At 43.6% G+C, this 25,393-nt stretch overlaps 1 protein-coding gene across 6 annotated transcripts in view; it reads right to left on the bottom strand.

The window, feature by feature from the left end:
• Positions 1–25,393, bottom strand: part of LOC106611730 (fibroblast growth factor 13) — a 168,796-nt gene that overhangs the window by 3,179 nt on the left and 140,224 nt on the right. For all 6 annotated transcript variants that reach the window (XM_014212242.3, XM_014212243.3, XM_014212244.3 and 3 more), the window contains 2 exons: positions 20,930–21,033; positions 2,197–2,395 (listed from right to left, as the gene is read on the bottom strand). In XM_014212242.3, coding sequence (XP_014067717.1) covers positions 2,197–2,395; positions 20,930–21,033 — 303 coding nt within the window. The remainder of the gene's footprint in view (positions 1–2,196; positions 2,396–20,929; positions 21,034–25,393) is intronic.

Raw genomic sequence — 25,393 nt, 5'->3', positions numbered from 1 at the left:
TTAAAACAATCCTGCACAACAACTCCTGTTCCTATTATTCCCACACATTGTCATTCTCCCTCACCCTTCATACCTCTCTCTCTCTCTCTCTCTCTCTCTCTCTCTCACCCTTCATCCCTCTCTCTTCATACCTCTCTCTCTCTCTCTCTCTCTCTCTCACCCTTCATACCTCTCTCTCTCTCTCCCTCACCCTTCATACCTCTCTCTCCCTCACCCTTCATACCTCTCTCTATCTATCTCTCTCTCTCACCCTTCATACCTCTCTCTCTCTCTCTCTCTCACACACACCCTTCATACCTCTCTCTCTCTCTCTCTCTCTCTCTCTCTCTCACACCCTTCATACCTCTCTCTCTTTCACCCTTCATACCTCTCTCTCTCACACACACACACCCTTCATACCTCTCTCTCTCTCTCCCTCACCCTTCACCCCTCATAGTCTTTCTCTCACCCTTCATACCTCTCTCTCCCTCACCCTTCATACCTCTCTCTCCCTCACCCTTCATACCTCTCTCTATCTATCTCTCTCTCTCTCTCTCTCTCACCCTTCATACCTCTCTCTCTCTCACCCCTCATACCTCTCTCTCTCTCACCCCTCATACCTCTCTCTCACTCTCACCCCTCATACATCTTTCTCTCACCCTTCATCTCTCTCTCACCCTTCATCTCTCTCTCTCTCTCTCTCTCACCCTTCATACCTCTCTTTCTCTCTCACCCTTCATATCTCTCTCTTGCTCTCTCTCTCACCCTTCATCTCTCTCTCTCTCGCTCTCTCTCTCTCTCTCTCTCACCCTTCACTCTTTCTCTCTCTCTCACCCTTCATCTCTCTCTCTCTCACCCTTCATACCTCTCTCTCTCTCTCTCTCTCTCTCTCTCTCTCTCTCTCTCTCCCATACCTCTCTCTCTCTCCCTTCATCTCTCTCTCTCTCTCTCTCTCTCTTTGCGATCATTCTCTGGCTATTGCTCTGTTTGGGCCCACTGGTCGGGCTGTTAAATGCAACCCGGTGATCTCAGTGAGCAGAGATGTGGATTTTTAATGAGCTACTGGTCGATTGGTCGGTGGATAAGAGCAGACCAGCCAACCTGGGAGAGAAAGCATCATCGTCATTACAGCTGCCTGTTTGCTGTGCCTTTCTGCCCTTGTGAAAAAGGGGTTGAAAGGGATTCAATGCCCAGTGCATCACTCTCCAATGCCCTCCTGCCCTCATTTAGGCAGTACAACTTATTTGACTTTTTTAACCATGATTTTCAGAACGTACATGAACGGGATAAAAATGTATTTGTGACACTCTCTCTTTAGTCTGTAAATTGTAACCATAAAAGGAGCTTGGAACTGACAGATCCAAATGACAGAACGACTGAACGTCTGATCAGATTTTTTTACATAAATTGCTAGCCGCTCGGTGCTCATTTCTCGTCGGTTGAGTAATTTGGGTCGCTAGTGGTTCTTTTACTTTGAGGAGGAATTTTCATCTGAAAGCTCATCCTTTCATCTTGTGGAAGTGGAGTACTGATGCTTTCTCGTACAGGTGAGCCTGTGGGTTGATCTAGATGAAAGAGGTTTGGCCTTTTTAACATGAACAGATCCATCTATCCAGCACCCAATCATACCCCCTCTTTCCCTCTCCTCCCATGAGGCACCTGGCCTGGTTGGCCATGACATTAGCGTTAAAAAGCCTAGCTGTCACTATTCAAAACAGGCAGAACTTTATCATTCCCGCAGCTTTTTGCCATGGACATTGCCCCTGCCTTTTCCACTGTCTGGCTCCAGTGAAGTATGAATCGCTTTTGGGAAGTGCTCAATAGCCCTGCCTACACACCATCACCTCCGAGCAGAACACTCAGCAGCAGGGTAGCTGAGAGCAGCCTTTCTCCAGGCCGTAGGGAGATACTACCCACATTGAGGGAGGGGAAGAGAGGGAGAATAGGTAAAAGGAACAGGGACATTTAATCAAAGAGAGGCCTTGTGTTTTTTGGGGGAAAGTATCCCATTCATACAAATAACTGCTGCCAAAGCTCAGTGCTCCAGGCCATAGTGAATCACCAATAAACGTTCAATTGCAATGTAACGTCCTTGGGAGAATAATAAACAAACTTATTTTTTAAAGTAAAGTTTCCTAAGAAACCTTTCCCCATTTTTCTCCATTGTCTTCAAAATAGAGCCAAGCACCATATTGTTAAAAAGATGGACAGACTCACCTTTCAAAGGCTTGGGAAGGAAGTGGCCTGCTGGCTTGTTCTTCTTCACATGGTTTCCCTTCATTATCTCCCCCTCTTTATTCAGACCAAGATACCAGCCCCTACCAGACTGCTGCTGTCTGTAGATCATGGAGGAGTAGGTCACGTAGTAGTTCTCAAACACTGACTCTTTGAACTTACACTCCGGGGTGAAGTGTTCCTGAGGAGAGAGAGAGGGAGGGAGAGAGAGAGAGAAGACAGGATGAGCCTTGGCTGAAGGAGAGGGGTGGGACACTGATGAGGGAGGTTTTAAGAGTCCTTCTCATCTCTTGATTTTTAGTAAATGAGAGGCACTGAGATATGAAGCATCATTACTTAAGAACAGGAGGTGAAGGCAAGACTCAAACGCACACCCTTTCTCAGAGAGTACACACACTTACACACACTAAAGGGTTGAACGATCCTTATACAGCATCTGATTCAAGACATGCAGCTCTCAATGCTTACAAATTACCACGGTATTTTCAAAAGCTTCTATGTTCATCATTGCAGCAAATAATTCATAGCTTTATGCCATTGATACAAAGTACCGTTAATTAAACATTAGATTAAACGTTAATTATAATTTTACTCTGCAGTTTTAATAGTATATGGGACAATTAATAATGACATTTGTTGGAGGATGTTCCCTCTGCAGATGCTTTGTAATAGAAGACATGATTACTATGTATTAGTAAATCCTTCACCAAACTATTGCCCTCTCCTAGCAGCGGGAATCAACAGGTTCAGATGGTCTGTCTGTCTGTCTGTCTGTCTGTCTGTCTGTCTGTCTGTCTGTCTGTCTGTCTGTCTGTCTGTCTGTCTGTCTGTCTGTCTGTCTGTCTGTCTGTCTGTCTGTCTGTCTGTCTGTCTGTCTGTCTGTCTGTCTGTGTCTGTGTGTGGTGTGTGTGTGTGTGTGTGTGTGTGTGTTTTACAGAGGTTATGTAATGTCCAGGCAGAGGCTCCCCTGTCTCTCATCCACTAATGAATTGGCTGTTCTAAGGAACACAGAACATAATCTACAGGTGGCTGCTGGGACTCTATTGTCCTCTAGTCTCTCTCTCTCTCTCTCTCTCTCTCTCTCTCTCTCTCTCTCTCTCTCTCTCTCTCATGTGTGTGTATATGCATGCATGTGTGTGTATATATATACACGTGTGTGTTTGTGTGTGTGTGTGTGTGTGTGTGTGTGTGTGTGTGTGTGTGTGTGTGTGTGTGTGTGTGTGTGTGTGTGTGTGTGTGTGTGTGTGTGTGTGTGTGTGCGCGTCCTCACAAGCAGACGTGCCTGTGTGTATTGCACACCATTTTGTGAAGTCGTCTTTATTGTAGTTTTCTATAATATAGGGAGATGGAATTATCTGTTGAGACAACCGCTGCTATACTACCGTACTAAAGCACTGTTCTTCCTGCTTTCTCTGTCGTCTCCTAATTACCTTGCAACTGTTTTCTGCCTGGGAACCATCTATGCATTCAGTCTATAGTGGAAGAAACACCATTAAACTAAACCAGGGGTTGGACTTGGTTGGAAGTTATGCTGGTTTCTCACTCTTCTTGTCTAATCAGGAACTAATTTACACCTGGGACAACTGTCACAGGTGTGACAATGAGCCGACATTGCTTATGATGCGCGCTTCTGCCTAATTGATTAATTGATCCTGTCATTTCATTGGCTGACTGTTTCTTTAAATAAGATCTCTTTGTTGTTTGAGGGGGAAGTTTCCATGAGGCTGGTTGTTAGTGTGTGACTGGCTGACTAAGTTGAGAGAATACATTAGATTTTTCTTCATTTGAAGTTGAATTAATGTTTAGGTAGTGCTTCCCTTGACCCTGCACCAGAACCTGTTTTTGTTAGTATATTAAATGTTGGTCTCTCCTGTGTGCTCCTTGGCTAGGCTTAATACCGAAGTGTTGAGGTTTTGATTAATGGTGAAGGAGAAAATAACTTGCAACCGATTGACTTTATTTTGTCACTTTAAGAACCTGTATGTTTTGCCTCCTGAGTGGAGCAGCGGTCTAAGGAGTCATTACATGTTTCGGAGGATGCGTGGCTCTCGATCTTCGCCTCGCCCAAGTCTGAAGGGGACTTGCCGCGATGGGACAAGACTGTAACTACCAATTGGAAGTCACGAAAAAATGATTTTTAAAAAACAGTTACCTGTATGTTCGGCAAATCTTGGGTGTTGTAGGATCGGCTACCCTTAGGGCTCTACTTAATCCGCATCACTGAAGTTCAGCTTTGCAGCGTGATTGAAATTGAAACCATGTTCCCGTTTTAGCGGAGACTGCGTTCACGGTAAATGCTGCATATGTCGGCTCAATGGGAAGAAAACGTTGCTTTTCTATCGCGGAATCTAATCTTCACAGATTGAATAGAGCCTCTAATTTCTCTCCCGCCTCGCACAACAGGCATGTGGACTCTATAAATCAATGACATTGATCAATCAAGTAATCACCAGGGAGAAAGGAAAACCTGGAAAAAAGATTTTACTACACTGGGTTAAACTATAATGGCAGTCCTATGGCAACTTGGCAAACGCTTTAGAAAGGAGTGAATTGACATGTTTTTCAGACTGGGACAAGCTAGAATTGCTCATTTGTACCACAGTGGATGTCAGTCATAAGATGGATGACTGGTCCTGGACCACATATCTGTTGTGATCATGACGAACTATCACCAGTGGAGTAAAATGAAAGATACCTTAATTGAAAATGACTCAAGTGAAAGTCACCCAGTAAAATACTACTTGAGTAGTCTTAAAGTATTTGGTTTTAAATATACTTAAGTATCAAAAGTATAAATCATTTCAAATTCCCGTATATTAAGCAACCCAGAGGGCATGATTTTCTTGTTTGATTTATTTATTTACGGATAGCCAAGGGGAACACTTCGATAGTCGGACATCATTTACAAATGAAGCATTTGTGTTTAGTGAGTTTGCCAGATCAGAGGCAATAGGGATGACCAGGGATGTTCTCTTGATAAATGCGTGAATTAGACAATTTTCCTGTTCTGCTAAGCATTCAAAATGTAACGAGTTCTTGTGGGTGTCAGGGAAAATGAAGCTTTTCCCTGACACCCAAAAGAACTCGTTACATTTTGAATGCTTAGCAGGTAAAAGTACATTATTTTCTTTAGGAATGTAGTGAAGTAAAAGTTGTCAAATATACATAGTAAAGTACAGATACTCAAAAGAAAATGACTTAAGTGGTACTTAAAAGTATTTTTACTAAAGTACTTTACACCACTGACTATCAGTCACCCAGTCATCAATAATGCCATCAGGCTTTCCCAACATAATACTACTCTCTGGAGAGTTCCTATTCAACATCATTATTCCTCAAAAAGAAACAAAAGGGAGTGCAACACTAGATTGAATGCACATTTTCGTGTTTGTGTAGTCATACATTCACTCCCACTCTGGGCTGGAGTCTCTACACTTACAGTTAAAGAAAATAACTCCGTTCTCTGTGTATTCACACTGCCTTTGAATGAGGACAACTCTTTTGCCAGTTCACTTCACCTATTTTGTGGTCTGAGTCCTCTTTGCATTCACATTACTATGTTTAGAAACGAACCAAGATCTTTTTCAGACATTCAGCATTGATGTAGCGTTGTGCTAGCATTGATTTGTGGTTAGTGTTTTCTGAAATCCTTGGGACGTCCCTACCCTGAATCCTAACCTTAACCCCTACCCTTACCCTAACCTAAACTTAACCCTTACCTTAACCATTTTAAATGGCAACTTCAATGGTGTAATGTGAGAGTTGGGACATAATAGCAAGGACCTTGATTTTGTACCCTATGTTGTGATTCTCACCAAATATGTTGTCTTCTCACACTATTCAAACCCCACAATCAATAAACAGCTTATGAAGCTATCTTAGCTCAACATATCTATAGATCAACATATTGCAAACAAATAATCTGAGCATCGTGTCAGTACAAAACTGTATTTTTGAATTTCTGTGCATCCTTGACAATCTCTAATTAATATCCGTAAACAGCACACTTTTTCCCCACGAACCTGCACATCATCTTCTCTCACCAGTGTGAGGGGTTATGGCAGGGGAAACGGTGTTGCAGTAGTCTACTGTGTGGTGTGGGAATAATGACAAGCAAACCTGGAGAGCTTTGTGTTCACATTGCCCTTTTGAGACTACCTCTCAAAATGGTCTCAGTTCGGTTTGCTTCCAGGGCTCTTTTGAGGGTTCTGAGATCATTTGGAGTGTTCACACTCCACCCCAAAAAATTAAGGGAACCACACTGAGTTCACAAATTGTCTGAAATGGACCAAGTTTGAAAACACCTTCAGTGTAGATAAATATTCTCATCTCATCTCTCATCCTCCCTTGTCCCTGTCACTCCCAGAGCCAGCCCTGGCCCAGACCGTGGTGACAGGAACACTGCTGTTGTCAGACGGCGCCGGTGACATGGCACCTCCATGGAGACTTCCTGTCAGCTCAACCCTGGCACACCGCTAAGCTACCATGACACTGAAGGAGAACACTAGAAGGGCTAAGGACCCTATTCATACTTAGGAAATGTACGCTTTCCTACGTACTCCACAGTAGTTGGTATTCAGCCAGGCTTCCCCCAAAAATTAACAAAATTAATAAAATAACACATATAAAATAATGTTTATTTCGTCTCTCTGTGTTTCATAATTTTCCTTTAACTCTCAAGAGGCTGAATGCATCTGAGCGAGATAAACAGCGCCCCTTTGTCTCTGTATGTGTAGGCCATCTATCTGATGCTGTCTGGTCATAAAGAGTATGACATTGTTGCCGCCCATAGCATTGAATGCAACGGAAGCCAGCGAGCATTTGGCCTCCCTTGATAAAAACAAGTATAAAATAATAGCCCTATGTGATTGGAGGGCATCCCTTGACAGTTTTTTTGGTGCGCCAGGATCATTCACAGTTGAGCTCACTCAATTTAGCTTTGCTATTATTTTGTACTTTTTATTTATCAAGGGAGGCGAAATTTGGATGATGTTGAAATGGTGCTGGAATAGTGGAGGCAGCTCCTGTTTTCTTTGCGACTTGTGGTAACTCTCCGTGGTTCTATAGTTGTTTAGAAGTCGGAAAATGTTGGAAACATTAACTTGCTTGACCATGCTATAGGCCATGAATCTGTTTGTTACATGTAATATGCTTTGTGGACTTCACCAAACAGAAGTTGCTCTCCGATTTTGTGATGAAACAAAGGTGTGGTTGAATTTATTCTGCCACTGTGTCTTCTTACTGTCTCGGCCTGAGGCCTATATATCACGGTCCCAAGGCATATGAACTAACAGGTTATAAAGCAAACAACGCAATTATCACAACACATAGGTTGTAATATGGCTTTTTTTCCCTGGCTTGGCTTCCCCAGTGATTTTACCCACGCACCACTACTGTTAAGACTTACCTGCAGGTGCGTAATGGGTGCGTAAGGGGCCCCTAAATGTGGAGTATGAAATAATTTTTACATACATTTTTGCTATCATTATTTTTTTACATCCATTATTAGACAGTGGCAACGCGGAACACTAATGATTATGAACATGGTCTTTTGCCTGCTAATGCCTGCAATACAGTGAAGAAAACGATATGACAACAATAACGTCTAATGTAACTGGCCCCTCTAACAGTACAACTGGCCCCAGCTTGGCCCCCCCAGTTGAAATGGTCTAGTTCCGCCACTGCAATTAAAGAAAGTCATGTTAATACACGCATATTCGTAAAAAGGTTTTGCACCAATTTGGTAGATCTAAAAATACTCTGACCTTGTATATTATTTAGGGTTATCAAAGTACTCATGAATAATAAAAAAAACTTGAAATATTGGAAGGTGAGTGTAGTTTACAATAGGGGTTGAACAGTATTCCTATAAATCTGTCCTAATAATCCTCACTAATCATGGAACTGTGATGACAACGGACCAGTCTTCGTGAACCGTGCGCCAGGCTCCAGGTTTAAACTGCGACTGTACATATGGTCTGTGTTCCATAATGATTCAAATAGGCTACATGCCCCAGTTGATTGCACAATTTGTAATACGTTAGCCTAATATGATCCACTATTGCTAGCGATCCTCATGAACAACCACACTAATGTGACTGAGGTAAGGAAGTTAAACTAATGATGTAATGGAATGATGGGAAATGTAAGGAAACTAACACTAACGTGACAGTTCTAAATGTATGCAGGTATTACTAACGGTGGCTACCGAAATTGTAAAAAAAAAAATACAGTGAAGACTGGGCATATATTTTAAACTTTCTAGATATCATAAATCAACTCATTACATCCCTGCAGGTTGTGTTCGTGTCGTAGGTGAGATCTTGGTAGGCTATACGCGGCCTTGTCTCAGGGTAGTAGGTTGGTGGTTGAAGATATCCATCTAGTGGTGTGGGGGCTGGGCTTTGGCAAAGTGGGTGGGGTTATATCCTGCCTGGTCGGGCGGGGCCACAGTGTCTCCCGACCCCTCTGGAGCATTTCTCCTGTCTTATCCGGTGTCCTGTGTGAATTTAAGTATGCTCCCTCTAATTCCCTCTCTCTCTCTTTCTCTCTTCTCTCTGAGGACCTGAGCCCTAGGACCATGCCTCAGGACTACCTGGCCTGATGACACCTTGCTGTCCCCAGTCCACCTGGTCATGCTGCTGCTCCAGTTTCAACTGTTCTGCCTGCGGCTATGGAACCCTGACCTGTTCACCGGACGTGCTACCTTGTCCCGGACCTGCTGTTTTCGACTCTCTCCAACTGACATTTACTCCTGAGGTGTTGACCTGTTGCACCCTCTACAACCACTGTGATTATTATTATTTAACCCTGCTGGTCATCCATGAACGTTTGAACATCTTGGCCATGTTCTGTTATAATCTCCACCCGGCACAGCCAGAAGAGGACTGGCCTCCTCTCAGAGCCTGGTTCCTCTCTAGGATTCCTTCTAGGTTCCTGCCTTTCTAGGGAGTTTTTCCTAGCCACCGTGCTTCTACATCTGCATTGCTTGCTGTTTGGGGTTTTAGGCTGGGTTTCTGTATAGCACTTTGTGACATCGGCCGATGTAAAAAAGGGCTTAATAAATACATTTCATTGATTGATAAGGCCAGCATTTCCTAAACTTCACAGTAGAAAAGGTGATGTCCTGCAGTTTACTGTCATATTACCGGTTTCACATTTGTCTCCAGCCATCATAAGGTAAAATATATCTAAAACAATTGTCATTTACATTTACAATCCCCTTAACCAAACGGCTAACTCAGTCACCTAGGTTTGGGGCTATACTGTCATTTGCAATGCAATATTAGGAAGGTGTTCCTATGGTTTGGCATACTCAGTGTACGTCGGTAACTAGTTGCTTGACAAAGTCCTAAAATTTCAGAAGGATTAAAAAAACACCCTTTGGTGTCAAAATGGCCCCCTTGCTGGTGCTTTTTTAAAGTGTCCTAGTTGTATATGTATATGCATGCAGGCTGCTAAATATCTTTTGTCGTTAACCTGGTCATCGACAGTCTGCTCTAACAAGACGCCAAGGAAATCAAGGACCGTTAGGGGAGAGGCCATGTCTGCTGCAGTCAGTTCTGCCTTTGATGACAGACTGAGCCCAAGCTAGCCCCCAGGGTGTCTGTACTGGCTCTCTATGTCTTGGTCTGTGTCTGAACTAAATGACAGATGAAGAAGTCTTTGACTGTTCTCACTTCTGAGAAGCAGGGTAACTGAGACTTCTTCCCTCTGTAAGGAGTACAGTCCTCAACCACTCTCCCAGAAAATGCTCTTCACAGTTTAAAAAGATTCACCAGAGATTGAGTTTTCCACTTATATAACTGTTCCGTTAGCGCACGACCATGGCTAATGCTTCGGTTTGAAGGTCAGATAAAACCAATTAAACCCTAGTACTGAAATGCAAATCTGCTTTCGGAGAGAGGGATCGGATTAAACTCGTTTGAGTTCTATCTGGTGAAAGGTAATTCATTATAATTGCGTTAATAAAATCAACAAAAACACTGCAGGGGAGGCTACAAACGAAGAGGATGCTGAAATGGACTGTTATTTTCCCAAAATACTAAACTGGGTTGAATGTTTAAATGCATCAAATTTAAAACCTGGGACAACAACATCCTGAAAACAAGTGTCAACAGCCTAAAGAGCCATTAATGGTGATCTTTCTCCTAATGCTGTGCGCTTTATTTCCCTGTGCTTTGGCCATGCATCAACCTGCCTCTCTCTGACCGCCAAGCCCAGGCATTTGTCTTGCCGTGTGGAGGCAGAGAGCAGTTAGTTTAAAGCTAGTAAGTTAGCGCAATACATCTGCTCTTGTTCTCTATTTTTCTGTATGTTTTCCTCTCTCCCTCGTTGCTCTTCAACCCTTTCTCTCGAGTCCCCCCATTCCCCATTACTCACTTCCCCAATCTCTCTTCCCGCTCTCCTGCCCTTCCTTCCACATCTCCCTCTCTCTGTGATCACCATGGCAAGCAAACAGCGTATCGAGCATGGAGAGGCGAGGCAGTATTAATTCCTGTGCCGTGCTCTAACAGCTTGGTGGGAAAACGATGGGCTGCTCAGCTTTTGAGCCAGGAGTCCTGTTCTACCTCCATTAATGAGCTTATGTGGATTTGGCTCGCTGCAGTCACCCTGGAGTGGAGTGAATGGCTATGGATGACAGGCGCATACAGATAGACACAGACACATTGAGAGCCAAATGGAAGGGATTGCCAGCCTCGCCTTATTGAACTAGATTGGGTCTATGGAGGACAGAGACATTCAGATAGACACAGACACTTTTAGAGCCAAGATGGAAGGGATTTCTAGAAATCCCTGTTCTATTCTAAGGAAGACAGAAGAATCTGACACAAGGAGGAGCCAAGATGGAGGGAAACCCTAGTCCTATTCTATTGGAGTCTCTCTGACAGAGGCAGCTGGATCCACATGACTCCAGCGGCTGCATCAGTTTCTCCTTCAGTCAATAGTAATGGCTGGTGTTCAGTGAAACCCACGGTGCGGTGAAAAAAGGCCAACACCATTTTAATCACGACTGTCCAGAGCTTGACGGAGCAAAACACATCTTGGCAAATTGGAGCGAGGGAACATTATTTTAGAGAAAGAAAAAAACGAGAGAGGAGAGAAAAAGCTATCTGCATGGAAATGATCTGCCCTCCTCTCCTCTCCTCTCCTCTGCTCTCCTCTCCTCTCCTCTCCTCTCCTCTCCTCTCCTCTCCTCTCCTCTCCTCTCCTCTCCTCTCCTCTCCTCTCCTCTCCTCTCCTCTCCTCTCCTCTCCTCTCCTCTCCTCTCCTCTCCTCTCCTCCCCAAGCCTGGATATCTATGACTGGTGGTTTGGGTGCATGGACTCATTAGAATACATGGCTTTACATGGAGCACAGGACAATGCAGAGAGGGACAGCAGTGAGCTGATGAGTCCCCCTGTTGAAATGCTGCACAGCTGGAAGACTTCACACACATCAAGGGGCTGAGAGCAGAGAGATATGCTTCTAGTATAGGCAGCTATTATTATAGTGTACTGTGCCGACAGTAACAATATCATTCCGTAACAGCCTACAGTATTAAAGCCCTATCACATGGAAAATCAATGAGGCTAAATGTGACCAATGAGATTAAAGATAAAAGAGAGTCATTTTTTTGGAGTGTGTCATGTTGCCATGGCTGAAAATCAATCTTAGATACATGTCAAAGCTGTGATTAAAAGGGGGTGTGAGAGAGAGAGAACACACACACATCCTTACTGTGTACCCCTCTCACCCCCTCACCGCCCCCTATCACCGTAGCTATGGGGGGCTCGTGTTGTGCACTGCAGTCAATGAGTTATGTTGGTGGGAGCTTTATGATCCATATCTTATTTGGTTTTATTGTGACTACAACATAGGGAAACCCCACGGTCTCACCCCTCTCCTCCCTGTCAACATCCCCACCCCTGCCTCACTGTACCTCCCCTCCCACATAGGGTATCCCCTGCCTCGGCGGTGACTGAGTGAGTGTGTGTGTAAACGTGTTAGACAGAGAGTGAACAAGGGAGATGGGTAAGGGAGTATGTATACGGGAACACATGCAAGAGCTGGTTGTTGTAATGGTGTGTTTATGTGTGTGTGAGAGAGAGATAAATGGGTAGCTCACCCCCTTGCTCTTTTTCACTGTTCTCCTATCTTCCCCTCTGTCCCCATATATCTCTCAACCTCATCATTTTTTCAGGCACTCTCTCAGCCTCCTTTAATCATATCTATCACTCTCTCTGTTCCTACATCCATCTATTTTAAAGGACATATCCCATTCCTTTAAGAGGTGTCTTTTATGCTCACTGATTCCCTTTAACCCTCTCTCCACAGATAAGTATACAGCACCCGCAGTGTCTTTCACCATAAACCATGCTTACATACAGACTTACATACAGACATTTTAGTCATTTAGCAGACGCTCTTACCAAGAGGGACTTACAGGAGCAACTAGGGTTAAGTGCCTTACTCAAGGGCACATCGGAAGATGTTTCACCGAGTTGGCTCGGGGATTCGAACCAGCGACCTTTTGGTTACGGGCCCGACGCTCTTAACCACTAGGCCGTACATACTGTACACACATAAACACACATACTCCTCTTCATCAGGCATCACAGACAGTTCTCTAGAACCTGGTGGGGGGGTTCAGATTTACAGCAGTGGAGGGATATCCCAGTACAGGTTAGCGATAGCGCCTTAACACTTTACGACCCAATAGCTTCAGCAAGGGGGGAGACGTTTGCTTGCGACTGAGTGTGACATGCTGCATGAGGTTTCCCCAGCCCATCGGTAATATCAACACACACACACACACACACACACACACACACACACACACACACACACACACACACACACACACACACACACACACACACACACACACACACACACACACACACACACACACACACACAGGCATAAAACAATACAAGCACTACAACACAATACTACAACCCTGTGAGTTTTATAGAGGGTAATGCATATTCAATGCCTTGCTGTAGCCGTGCCAAGAAACAAAACACAATCAATTACCATTTACTCTGAAATTGCAATCAAATGAATGCACAGTAGTAATTAAAACCCAATAATGTTCCCCCGAGGCGAGGCAGTGGAACGAGAAATAAAGGCATAATGGATCTGATCTTCACTGTAAGAATATTGGCGCCATTCTTCACGCCCGAGCACAAATCGATGCTGCCAGTCCTGTGTCTGCGCCCAGTGCCCATATCCTACTAACTGAAACGACACCAATAGAATCAAGGCTGAGCCGTGTACTGGTGTCTTTACAGCAGTGTCAAAGCCTGGGAGACTCACAAAGAGAATGGCGCCGCCGCCGCTCACTATCCTCTCTCCCAAACAAATCTGTCTAAATGCCTTCCCTTTTCAATGTTTTTCACTATTTTAATATTTAGTCACTGAGTGGCAGTGGAATAAAAAACACTTTTCTCTCTATCCCCAGATAAAAATAACATTTACAATGTGTTAATTTGTTCAAAATAGATTTGGAGGCTCTAAGCTGGTGGAAAAGCTCTTGCAAATACAAAATACAAACACACACTCATACAGGCACAAAACACACACTCATACAGGCACAAAACACACACTCATACAGACACAAAACACACACTCATACAGGCACAAAACACACACTCATACAGGCACAAAACACACACTCATACAGGCACAAAACACACACTCATACAGACACAAAACACACACTCATACAGGCACAAAACACACACTCATACAGGCACAAAACACACACTCATACAGGCACAAAACACACACTCATACAGGCACAAAACACACACTCATACAGGCACAAAACACACACTCATACAGACACAAAACACACACTATGGCTGGTTAATGACTCTCGAGAGGATCCCTGCGATAGGGACAGCTATTTTACAAAGGTATTGTGCTTCTGGGTGGAAAAACAGGGGTGCATATCTCATAACCTTTTTCCACCATGCAAACACACACATACTCTAACATACACACAGGTACGGATGCCCACAGGGACAGAAGAAGAAGAAGAACAGCATTAAAGCAGTACAACTTCACACCTCCATTCTTTCACCTTTTGTCAGAGTAACCAAATTATTTTCAAACACTGCTGAACTTTTGCCAGTGTAACCAAATTATTTTCATACACTGTTACACAACCTCCGTATGTTATGTAAGATCTGCAAAATTCAAACATATGATAATTCGGAAACCCAAACTAGAACGTTTCCATTCCTTTTATATGTTATTGCCTCCATACCCACTAGTCCCCCCCCCCCCCCCCCCCCTAGACTCAGACTGGAGCCCTAGTGACATACTCTACTCCCAGTGACCCACAGCTAAATAAATGACCAAACTTCAAAGGCACCTTTGAAAAAATATCATAGACACTATTAAGACTAGCTAGTCATTTTAAAGAGAACATTGACGTCAACATGTACACTCCGATGTCATCATTTGTCACAGAGAAACACTATTAAGGAATTTAAGGAAATGCACAGTAACATGGCTAATTTTCGATAGCCTACCTGATTACAAAACATACCATACAGAACATCGACAAACACTGTAAAACCATTTACCACATCTTGGTGACAATGGTGTGTACGAGGATCGTTTCCCTTCGACAACATGAAAAGCCTGTTTTATCATCTAACTGTATTTTTCAGCAACGGTGAGTCAAAACGGCTGTGACAAACTGTGAGGAGCTGAATATTACATATGAGGCCGGATGAAAAACAGCTAGAAAGGGGCAGAGAGGAGAGTAGACAGGATAAAGGAAAATTCATGTTTAATTGATTCCCTCTCTTCCCACACATTGTGACTCCTCTGGATTCATACATTTTCACTGGTGCATTCTGCGTCACCCACACATGTACTGAACACTCTTCCTCTCGCTCCTTCCTTTCACACATTCTCTCTCTCACGTGGACAGAAGAACATGGGCACACAAACACCCACAACCCCAGTAGGTGAAATGTCAAATATCATAATGAGTCTGCAATGATATGTACATGTATTACACATACATTACCAGTCAAAAATTTGGACACACCTACTTATTCAAGGGTTTTTCTTTATTTTTACTATTTTCTACATTGTAGAATAATAGTGATGACATCAAAACTATGAAATAACACATATGGAATCATGTAGTTACCAAAAAAGTGTTAAACAAATAAAAATATATTTTAGATTCTTCAAAGTAGCCACCATTATGCTTGAAGACAGCTTTGCACACTCTTGGCATTCTCTCAACCAGCTTCACCTGGAATGCTTTTCCAACAGTCTTCAAGGAGTTCCCACATACGCTGAGCACTAGTTGGCTGCTTTTCCTTCACTCTGCGGTTCAACTGTTCCCAAACCATCTCAATTGGGTTGAGGTCGGGTGATTGTGGAGGCCAGGTCATCTGATGCAGCACACCATCACTCTCCTTCTTGGTCAAATAGCCCTTACACAGCCTGGAGGTGTGTTGGGTCATTTTCCAGTTGAAAAACAAATGATAGTCCCACTAAGCGCAAACCAGATGTGTATCACTGCAGAATGCTGTGGTAGCCATGATGGTTAACTGTGCATTGAGTTCTAAATAAATCACTAACAGTGTCACCAGCAAAGCACCCCCACACCATAACACCTCCTCCTCCATGCTTCACGGTGGGAACCACACATGCAGAGATAATCCGTTCACCTACTCTGCGTCTCACAAAGTCATGGCGGTTGGAACCAAAAATCTCAAATTTGAACTCATCAGACCAAAGGACAGATTTCCACTGGTCTAATGTCCTTTGCTCGTGTTTCTTGGCCCAAGCATGTCTCTTCTTCCTATTGGTGTAATTTAGTAGTGGTTTCTTTATAGCAATTCGACCATAAATGCCTGATTCATGCAGTCTCCTCTGAACAGTTGATGTTGAGATGTGTCTGTTACTTGAACTCTGTGAAGCGTTTATTGACTGTTGTTTCTCTTTGCTTATTTGAGCTGTTCTTGCCATAATATGGACTTGGTCTTTTACCAAATAGGGCTATCTTTTGTATACCACCCCTACCTTGTCACAACACAAGTGATTGGCTCAAATGCATTAAGAAGGAAAGAAATTCCACAAATTAACTTTTAACAAGGCACACCTGTTAATTGAAATGCAATCCAGGTGACTACCTCATGAAGCTGGTTGAGAGAATGCCAAGTGTGTACAAAGCTGTCATTAAGGAAAGGGGTGTCTACTTTGAAGAAGTCGTTTTTGGTTTTGGTTACTACATGATTCCATATATGTTATTTCATAGTTTTCTACAATGTAGAAAATATAAAAATAAAGAAAGACCCTTGAATGAGTATGTGGGTACAAACTTTTGACTGGTACTGTATATCTAATAGAAATAAAAAATTGCATAGGGGCTTCAACAAAGTACTGAGTAAAGGGTCTGAATACTTATGTAAATGTGATATTTCAGTTATTTATTTTTTAAGAAATTAGCAAAAAATACTAAAAAACAAATTTTTCTTTGTCCTTATGGGTTATTGTGTGTGGACTGATGAGGGAAACAATTTAATCAATTTTAGAATAAGGCTGTAACGTAACAAAGTGGATAAAGTCAAGGGGTCTGAATACTTTCTGAATGCACTTCAGAAGGTATTCAAACACACGTTCACGAACCAACACTTGAACACACTCACAACCACCACCTACACAATGGTACTCAGAGGAAGGAACACCACAGCAACAGTCCCCTGCCTCCCTGGCTAGCCTACGTTGTCACCTGCGTCTCCACCATTGATTGGGAATCTCCCTGAAACGCTGTCCAGAAATTGGCCAAACCCCCCTCCTGTGAAGAGGCAACAGTTTACCATAGCAGCACGGAGCAGTCAGCCACACAGACAGACCGAGAAGTGGTTATCAGACACCCTGCTGAATAACGAATCAATTCAATCACTCACTAATTCAGCTCAAATGGAAAATCTTGCCTCCTCCATGAACCACAACTATCGTCCCATTTACAAAGCTGAATGCTATGTTGCTGCCGGAGGGTTGCACAATCTTATTCTGGAGGTGGCTGTGTAAGTGTGTAGGGGGAATTCAAGACTATGAGCACCAGCACTGTGCTAAATAAAGATTCTATAAAATACAGTAGGCTATACTTTGTTGTCATGGTAAGTAATTACTGCATTTAACATTACTACAGGTTAGGATCAAAGAAAAACACACATATAAATACAACCTCAAACAAATCATCGAACAATGAGGGCAAATATACCTAAACTATTTTCATGTTATGATTGGGAGGGAGCAGAGGGCAGATCCGTCCCTCACCTCTCTCTCTCTCTCTCTCTCTCTCTCTCTCTCTCTCTCTCTCTCCTCCCTCCCTCCCTCCCTCTCTCCCTCTCTCCCTCCCTCCAATGGCTTTATTGGCATGGGAAACATATGTTAACATTGCCATAGCAAGTGAAATAGATAATAAACAAAAGTGAAATAAACAATAACAAATGAACAGTAAACATTACACTCACAAAAGTTCCAAAAGAATAAAGACATTTCAAATGTCATATTATGTCTATATACAGTGCAGTGCTGTAACAATATGCAAATAGTTAAAGTACAAAAGGGAAAATAAATAAACATAAATATGGGTTGTATCTCTCTCTCTGTTACTGTATATACTGTAAAACAACCATAAAACAAACACACGAAGACACAGACAGTCACCTGAGGGAAGCACTTTAGCTTATGTTATGAATCCCCACCACAGGTGAGTTAAATATAGCATCTAGTAAATAGAGTATTTCTGAGAGCTCTTTTATATCTACTATGAAGGCTGCTAGTATAATAACCTGGGAACCCTACACTACACGCACACTCGCGCATGCGTGGGTAGGCACACACACAGCCTGTAGAGTCCAGGCAGGATCCATCTTTATTCTATTCAATTCTATTAAAGCGGCAGCTCAGCGCATACCTTTTAATTAGAGGCAGCGGTGGTCATATCATTAAAGTCACTCAGAGGGAACAGAGCACGGGTAGAGGACTGTTGTTAACAATTGGGGGGGTTTTATTTGTATTATGTCTCTGTTTCCCCCTCAGGCTTTCTCCGCTTTCTTGATCCCGGCAGATATGTTTCAGCCCTGTGATAATGGTCATTATAATGTATAATCAAATCAAAATCAAATCAAATGTATTGGTCACATACACATGGTTAGCAGATGTTAATGCGAGTGTAGCGAAATGCTTGTGCTTCTAGTTCCGACCATGCAGTAATATCTAACAAGTAATCGAACAATTTCACAACAACTACCTCATACACACAAGTGTAAAGGAATGAATACGAATATGTACATAAAAATATATAAATGAGTGATGGCCGAACGGCATAGGCAAGATGTAGGAGATGGTATAGACTACAGTATATACATATGAGATGAGTAATGTAGGGTATGTAAACATTATATAAAGTGGCATTGTTTAAAGTGGCTAGTGTATAGTAATTACACACAGGCTTTAAGGTTCCTTCTACTCTACTATGGCCCATAACTACAGTCTGATTAGACTTATTGAGACAAGGGATGGAATTCATTTCGATTTCGATCTTTTGGTTGACAATGCGGCTTTTAAAGGCAATGTTCATGAAGACCACATTTAAATGGTGCATTGCCAACAAGCTGCAATCGGATTGAATCCCGGCCAAGGGCTGTTTACGGCCAAGAAGCCCTGGACTACGGAGAACGGATACTAAACTTGTAGTTGATATCTGAAAACTGGAGACTTATGGAGAGTTTTCATTGGATTATATGAGGTTTAACGTTTAAGGGAACACGTTGTTAGCTTTTTTCCAAGCTTGTCGTCTGACCTCTAGCCAGCTGGCTCACCAAAAGCCTCCTTTCTTTTTGACTCTAAGCTTCTTAACTTGGCCATGATTGCTCTTTTGGGGCTTTAAGTATTTGACTTGCTGTTATGTGAGCATGTCTTCATTTCCATCATGCAGGATAGTCGGTGCCTAGACTATTATCATACATACAGTGCATTCAGGAAGTATTCAGACCCCTTGACTTTTTTCACAATTTGTTATGTTACAGCTTTATTCTAAGATGGATTCAATTGTTTTTTTTTGTCATCAATCTACACACAATGCCCCATAATGCACTGTACATCACACATCCCTCCTGGTGTGACCATGTGGGCTATCTGTCACGCAGTGTGTGTGTGTGTGTGTGTGTGTGTGTGTGTGTGTGTGTGTGTGTGTGTGTGTGTGTATGTGTGTGTGTGTGTGTTTGCGCGCATGTGTCTGCGTGTGTTCGTGACTGCTCGTGCACGCTCCCCTCCTCTCAGGGTTCATGGGCACCCTTGTCATTCTCCCCATTCCAACGATGGTGATGGTGACATTTCGTGAGGAGGCAGAGGGAAAGGGATATTTTTTGGGCTGCATAGGAACTGAATTATTCATAACTTGCTGCCAGAGCCGTATATTTCAATGGCCTCCTGTTTATAAATCCTTCAGCTTTTTAATGGCACTGAATTATATCAGATACGCCTAATCTAGTTTCCCTGCCAGTCACAGGCTTAAATTTAGGTTAGATAGGTAGATATAGTCAACTAGAAAGTGAAGAAACAGTTTGGCAGCTATAATACCTAAATAGAATGGAAGAGAGTAGAAATAACAAGGGTGTTTGAATTATACTTATTACAGATATGATATAAGAGAATGGGGGAGTGGATGTTGGCTCTCTCTCTCTCTCTCTCTCTCTCTCTCCTCTCCTCTCCTCTCCTCTCCTCTCCTCTCCTCTCCTCTCCTCTCCTCTCCTCTCCTCTCCTCTCCTCTCCTCTCCTCTCCTCTCCTCTCCTCGGACACAGTGTTTCATGGCTCCATGCAGCCCACATACTGCATCTGTTTCTTCCAGCTGTTCATGTCACCATAGTAATGCGGACTGCTGCCAGAGCAGCGGCATTTCAGCTCCGTACAGCCCAGAAGGTCAGACGCAGGCATGGGGTGTGGGGGTGGGGACAAGGGCACAAGGCCGAACCACCCCAACACACACACATAAACAAAGAAACACACACAACAAACACACTCTTCTCATCCACCGCCCTCATCACTACCAGTGCACACACATAATCCGCACACACACTCATCACCCCCCGCCACCACAAATCATGCTGCCAGCCAGGCCCCATGCTAACACACCCACTCTAGCCACCTGGTGAGAGAGGCAAGGCTGGGCACAGATGGTAAACAACTGGGGACACCTGTTAGGAAACATGTCATTATGGTGAGAGCTCAGTATTCCACATGCATTGTGATCATGATGTAGCCGTGCCAGAAAGTAGCAGGGAGGAATGAAGGAAGCAATATTTCTTGTAGGTAGCTCTTAATGATTGTGAGATTAGGAAAGATGTGAGACATCACTGCAAGCTGGCTATATGGAGCCACTGTGTTCTACCAGGGAGAGAGAGCAGGAGAGATTAGCCCTACTGTGCTCTGTGTGTGTGTGTGTGTGTGTGTGTGTGTGTGTGTGTGTGTGTGTGTGTGGTGTGTGTGTGTGTGTGTGTGTGTGTGTGTGTGTGTGTGTGTGTGTGTGTGTGGCTTTCTCTCAGACAGGGGCTCTTCCACTGACCATACAGAGTAGTCAAGGAGACTCCCACTACCTCCACTGAGCAACAGAGGACAAACAAGACCTGTGTCACACACTGACTCATTGAGAACACACACACACAGAAGAAGGTTTGGGAGACTTACTGATGTGTACAGGAAGCCCTCGCTGTTCATGGCCAGGTAGAGCTTGGTCTGAACTCCCTGGATGGCCACCACTCGAAGCCCCACTGGAATGAGGTTGAATATGGCTGGGGAGGAGAAAGAGAGAGTTACTCACAATCCTGTCAACAAATGGAGGGAAAAACCCCATGTCTAATATCTTGTGAAGAAGAGAGTACGCACAATGTTTATCCACCAGTAAATAGAATTTAGTGAAGCCATGCCTCAGTCTGAGTTTTCCTGCTTGAGGGGGCATCTAGGGTGACTAAACACCAGCAGGTAGCAACTCCTGTATGGACTCAGGAGAGGCGAAGGTCGAGAGCCGTACGTCCTCCGAAACACAACCCCGCCAAGCCTCACTGCTTCTTGACACAATGCCCACTTAACCCGGGAGCCAGCCGCACCAATGTGTCAGAGGAAATACCGTACACCTGGCGATCGTGTCAGCGTGCACTGTGCCCAGCCAGCCACAGGAGTCGCTAGAGCGCGATGGGACGAGGACATCCCAGCCGGCCAAACCCTCCCTTACCCCGTACGACGCTGGGCCAATTGTGCGTCGCCCATGGGTCTACTGTCCGCGGCCGGCTGTGAAACAGCCCGGCATCGAACCAGGATCTGTAGTAATGCAGCTAGCATTGCGGTGCAGTGCATTAGACCGATGCGCCACTCGGGAGGCCCCCAGGAGCAGAGCTAATCTAAGTAGAGAACGAGACATTAAGCTAAGACTTCTGCCCGCACTATTCCTGCCAACCACATCCTTTCACTCTACCCCAGTCTCCTCCATGGAGTTAGCTACAGTACTGCTTAGCTTAGCAGGCTAAACAGAGACTTCTCTCCACCCGGCTCTATCCTCATATGCCAAACCCGCTCACACCTTTGTCCTACTGTCACTGTGCTAGCCAGGAAGCTGACAATCTCCCCTGGCCACACTGCATTCATACGCCAAGGGAGAGAGAGGCAGCCCGCCACCACAGGGGTCTGCTCCTGAACAGAGAGGGGGTATTCATAGTGTGAGCAGCGGTTGAGAGAGGCAAATGATGTAGCCTTAAAGAAGTTAAATAATGATAAAAATGAATAAATAATCATCTCTCACGCTCGCTGAAAAAAAGGCAAACAGAGACGGTGATTTGTGCTCTTTTTCTCAAAGTTAAGCTATTATTGTAACTACTGCCATTATTGAAACTACTGCCTTATGTCCTATTGTAACTATAAAGCTGTTATTGTAGCTACTGCCGTTATGTCCTATTGTAACTGTAAAGCTGTTATTGTAACTACTGCCTTATGTCCTATTGTAACTGTAAAGCTGTTATTGTAACTACTGCCTTATGTCCTATTGTAACTGTAAAGATGTTATTGTAACTACTGCCATTATGTCCTATTGTAACTATAAAGCTGTTATTGTAACTACTGCCTTATGTCCTATTGTAACTATAAAGCTGTTATTGTAACTACTGCCTTATGTCCTATTGTAACTGTAAAGCTGTTATTGTAACTACTGCCTTATGTCCTATTGTAACTGTAAAGATGTTATTGTAACTACTGCCATTATGTCCTATTGTAACTGTGAAGCTGTTAGGGAAAGGGGGATACCTAGTCAGTTGTACAACTGAATGCATTCAACTGAAATGTGTCTTCCGCATTTAACCCAACTCCTCTGAATCAGAGAGGTGCGGTGGGCTGCCTTAATCGACATCCACGTCTCCGGCATTATTGTAACTACTGCCGTTATGTCCTATTGTAACTATAAAGCTGTTATTGTAGCTACTGCCGTTATGTCCTATTGTAACTATAAAGCTGTTATTGTAGCTACTGCCGTTATGTCCTATTGTAACTGTAAAGCTGTTATTGTAACTACTGCCGTTATGTCCTATTGTAATTATAAAGCTGTTATTGTAGCTACTGCCGTTATGTCCTATTGTAACTGTAAAGCTGTTATTGTAACTACTGCCTTATGTCCTATTGTAACTGTAAAGCTGTTATTGTAGCTACTGCCGTTATGTCCTATTGTAACTGTAAAGCTGTTATTGTAACTACTGCCATTATGTCCTATTGTAACTGTAAAGCTGTTATTGTAACTACTGCCGTTATGTATTGTATTTGTAAAGCTGTTATTGTAACTACTGCCGTTATGTATTGTATTTGTAAAGCTGTTATTGTAACTACTGCCGTTATGTCCTATTGTAACTGTAAAGCTGTTATTGTAACTACTGCCGTTATGTATTGTATTTGTAAAGCTGTTATTGTAACTACTGCCGTTATGTATTGTATTTGTAAAGCTGTTATTGAAACTACTGCCGTTATGTATTGTATTTGTAAAGCTGTTATTGTAACTACTGCCGTTATGTATTGTATTTGTAAAGCTGTTATTGTAACTACTGCCGTTATGTATTGTAACTGTAAGCTGTTATTGTAACTACTACCGTTATGTATTGTAACTGTATTCTTAGTTACGCCAACATCAAAGCCAAACAGTGGCTTTGCTGCTGTGTCCTGCCCCCTCTCCTCTTCTGTCCTGGCTGGCACTAATTGCACACAATGCTGCCATGCTGCCACATGCATGCCCTCTGGTAACAGAGGACAGGGTCACTCTGGGCTATGGGATAAAGACAGGCACATCTCTGTGTGAGGGGATTTACATAATCACACAGGAATATAAGGACACACACACTTGACAGGCACACACACACACACACACACACACAGGCGCACACACACACATACACACACACACACACGTCTATATGGAGCAGATAGGATGCCAGCAACATAAGAACAATGGGAGAGGATGTGTTTGTCATCAGCACTGGTCCTCTGCTTCTCCCTTTTACTCTTAGTTTACTGACAGATTCAAGAACTTAGGTGCTAGGAACAACCACACAGGGGTCTCACCACAGATCCTCTCTAAATAACTACTTCCTCCCTCCAGAGAGGAAGCCCATATAAGCAGTCCAGCTGTGATGGACTCTCTCCCCTGACCTTAACACTAAGACAGCCTCTGTGTTTCCCCAGGCTTCCATGGTGAACAATAGAAGAGGAGTAGGGATTTCATCAAGTAAAAAGCTACTCCAACCCACTGTAGAGGTAGTACTGCAGAATGATGCTGTAAATACACCCTCTGCTCTCCTGTCCGCCTCTTTTCCCTCCATCTCTCGTCTCCTCCTTCCTCTCCTCTCTTTCATCTCTCTTCTCCTCCATCCTCTCTTCCCCTGCTGACCTGGGCTGATCCCAGTCCCACCAGAGCTCACCCTGATGACCCTTTCCTGTTTCAGTATGACAATGCCCCCATGCACAAAGCGAGGTCCATACAGAAACTTGGACTTGACCGGCCTGCACAGAGCCCTTACCTCAACCCCATCGAACACCTTAGGGATGAATTGGAAAGCCGACTGCGAGCCAGGCCTAATCGCCCAACATCAGTGCCCGAGCTCACTAATGGTCTTGTTGCTGAATAGAAGTTTTTTGCTGTTGTTGATGTAGCTAAAGTGTTTTTGTTGTTGAAAGTATCCGTATGGGAATAGACAGGATTCCGTTACATTCATGGTATTGGCGACCACATTCCTGCTACAGCTCATCCCCCTGCAGCACGACGGGATCTCTCCACTTAATAATGCTCGCTCTACCCCTTCCCATCTCTCTCTCTCTCTCCCCATCTATTTCTGCTGCGGCTCATCTGACTACATGGACCTATCTGCTTAATATTTTTCTCTCTCCCCTCTCTCTCTCCTTTTCCCTCTCTTTGTCTGTTCGCTGCGTGCTGAGACCCACACACAGACACAGCTGCGGTAAACTTCATTTCAGTGGGATTACCAGCCAATTGGCCGCCTGGGATTTTCGAGAGGGGAAACTCAATTACTTGTATCTCACAGAACACCTGAGGTTCAACACAAACATAACAGTAAAACACATGCCCAGTCCTGATAAGAGACTAACTACGTTCAACATGTGATTACATCTCATGGCATTGTTCTACTTCAAACCGTCTGTACTGTAGTCTGAGAACCATTCATATAGGAGATGATTATGAAGGAACAAAGCAGAGCTCAGATCATCAGCATAAATATTACTGCTCAACATACAGAGAGAGGAGGGACAAACTAACACAGATTCAAATGTACCCGGCGACAAAGGCTTCGCCTCCCAACCCCAAGCCTTGATTAGCCAATTAGATCAATGTGGGTGAATCTTAGTTTAAGGGTATAACCGGATTTAAGCAGTGTTATGACAGCGAGGAGAAAGAGGTGGGTGAATCGCCTTTGAGAATGTCTTGAATCGGTGCTTCTCTCTTTGGAAACTTGGAAATGAATTGGTATGCGCTGGATGTTATTTTGCATAATGGTTCAGAATGTTGCCTGTCTAATGAAGTCTGTCTGATTTTAAAATACTGCTTCAAAAGTTAAAAATATCCTCCAGATATCTCAAATAATTCCATGCCGTAAAAATGACCTGCCC

This window comes from Salmo salar, chromosome 09 (assembly GCF_965601325.2).
Source record: "Salmo salar chromosome 09, fSalSal1, whole genome shotgun sequence".
Classification (NCBI taxonomy): domain Eukaryota; kingdom Metazoa; phylum Chordata; class Actinopteri; order Salmoniformes; family Salmonidae; genus Salmo; species Salmo salar.
The sequence above is the reverse complement of the archived record's forward strand: the minus strand, read 5'-3'. Positions and strand labels throughout refer to the sequence as shown.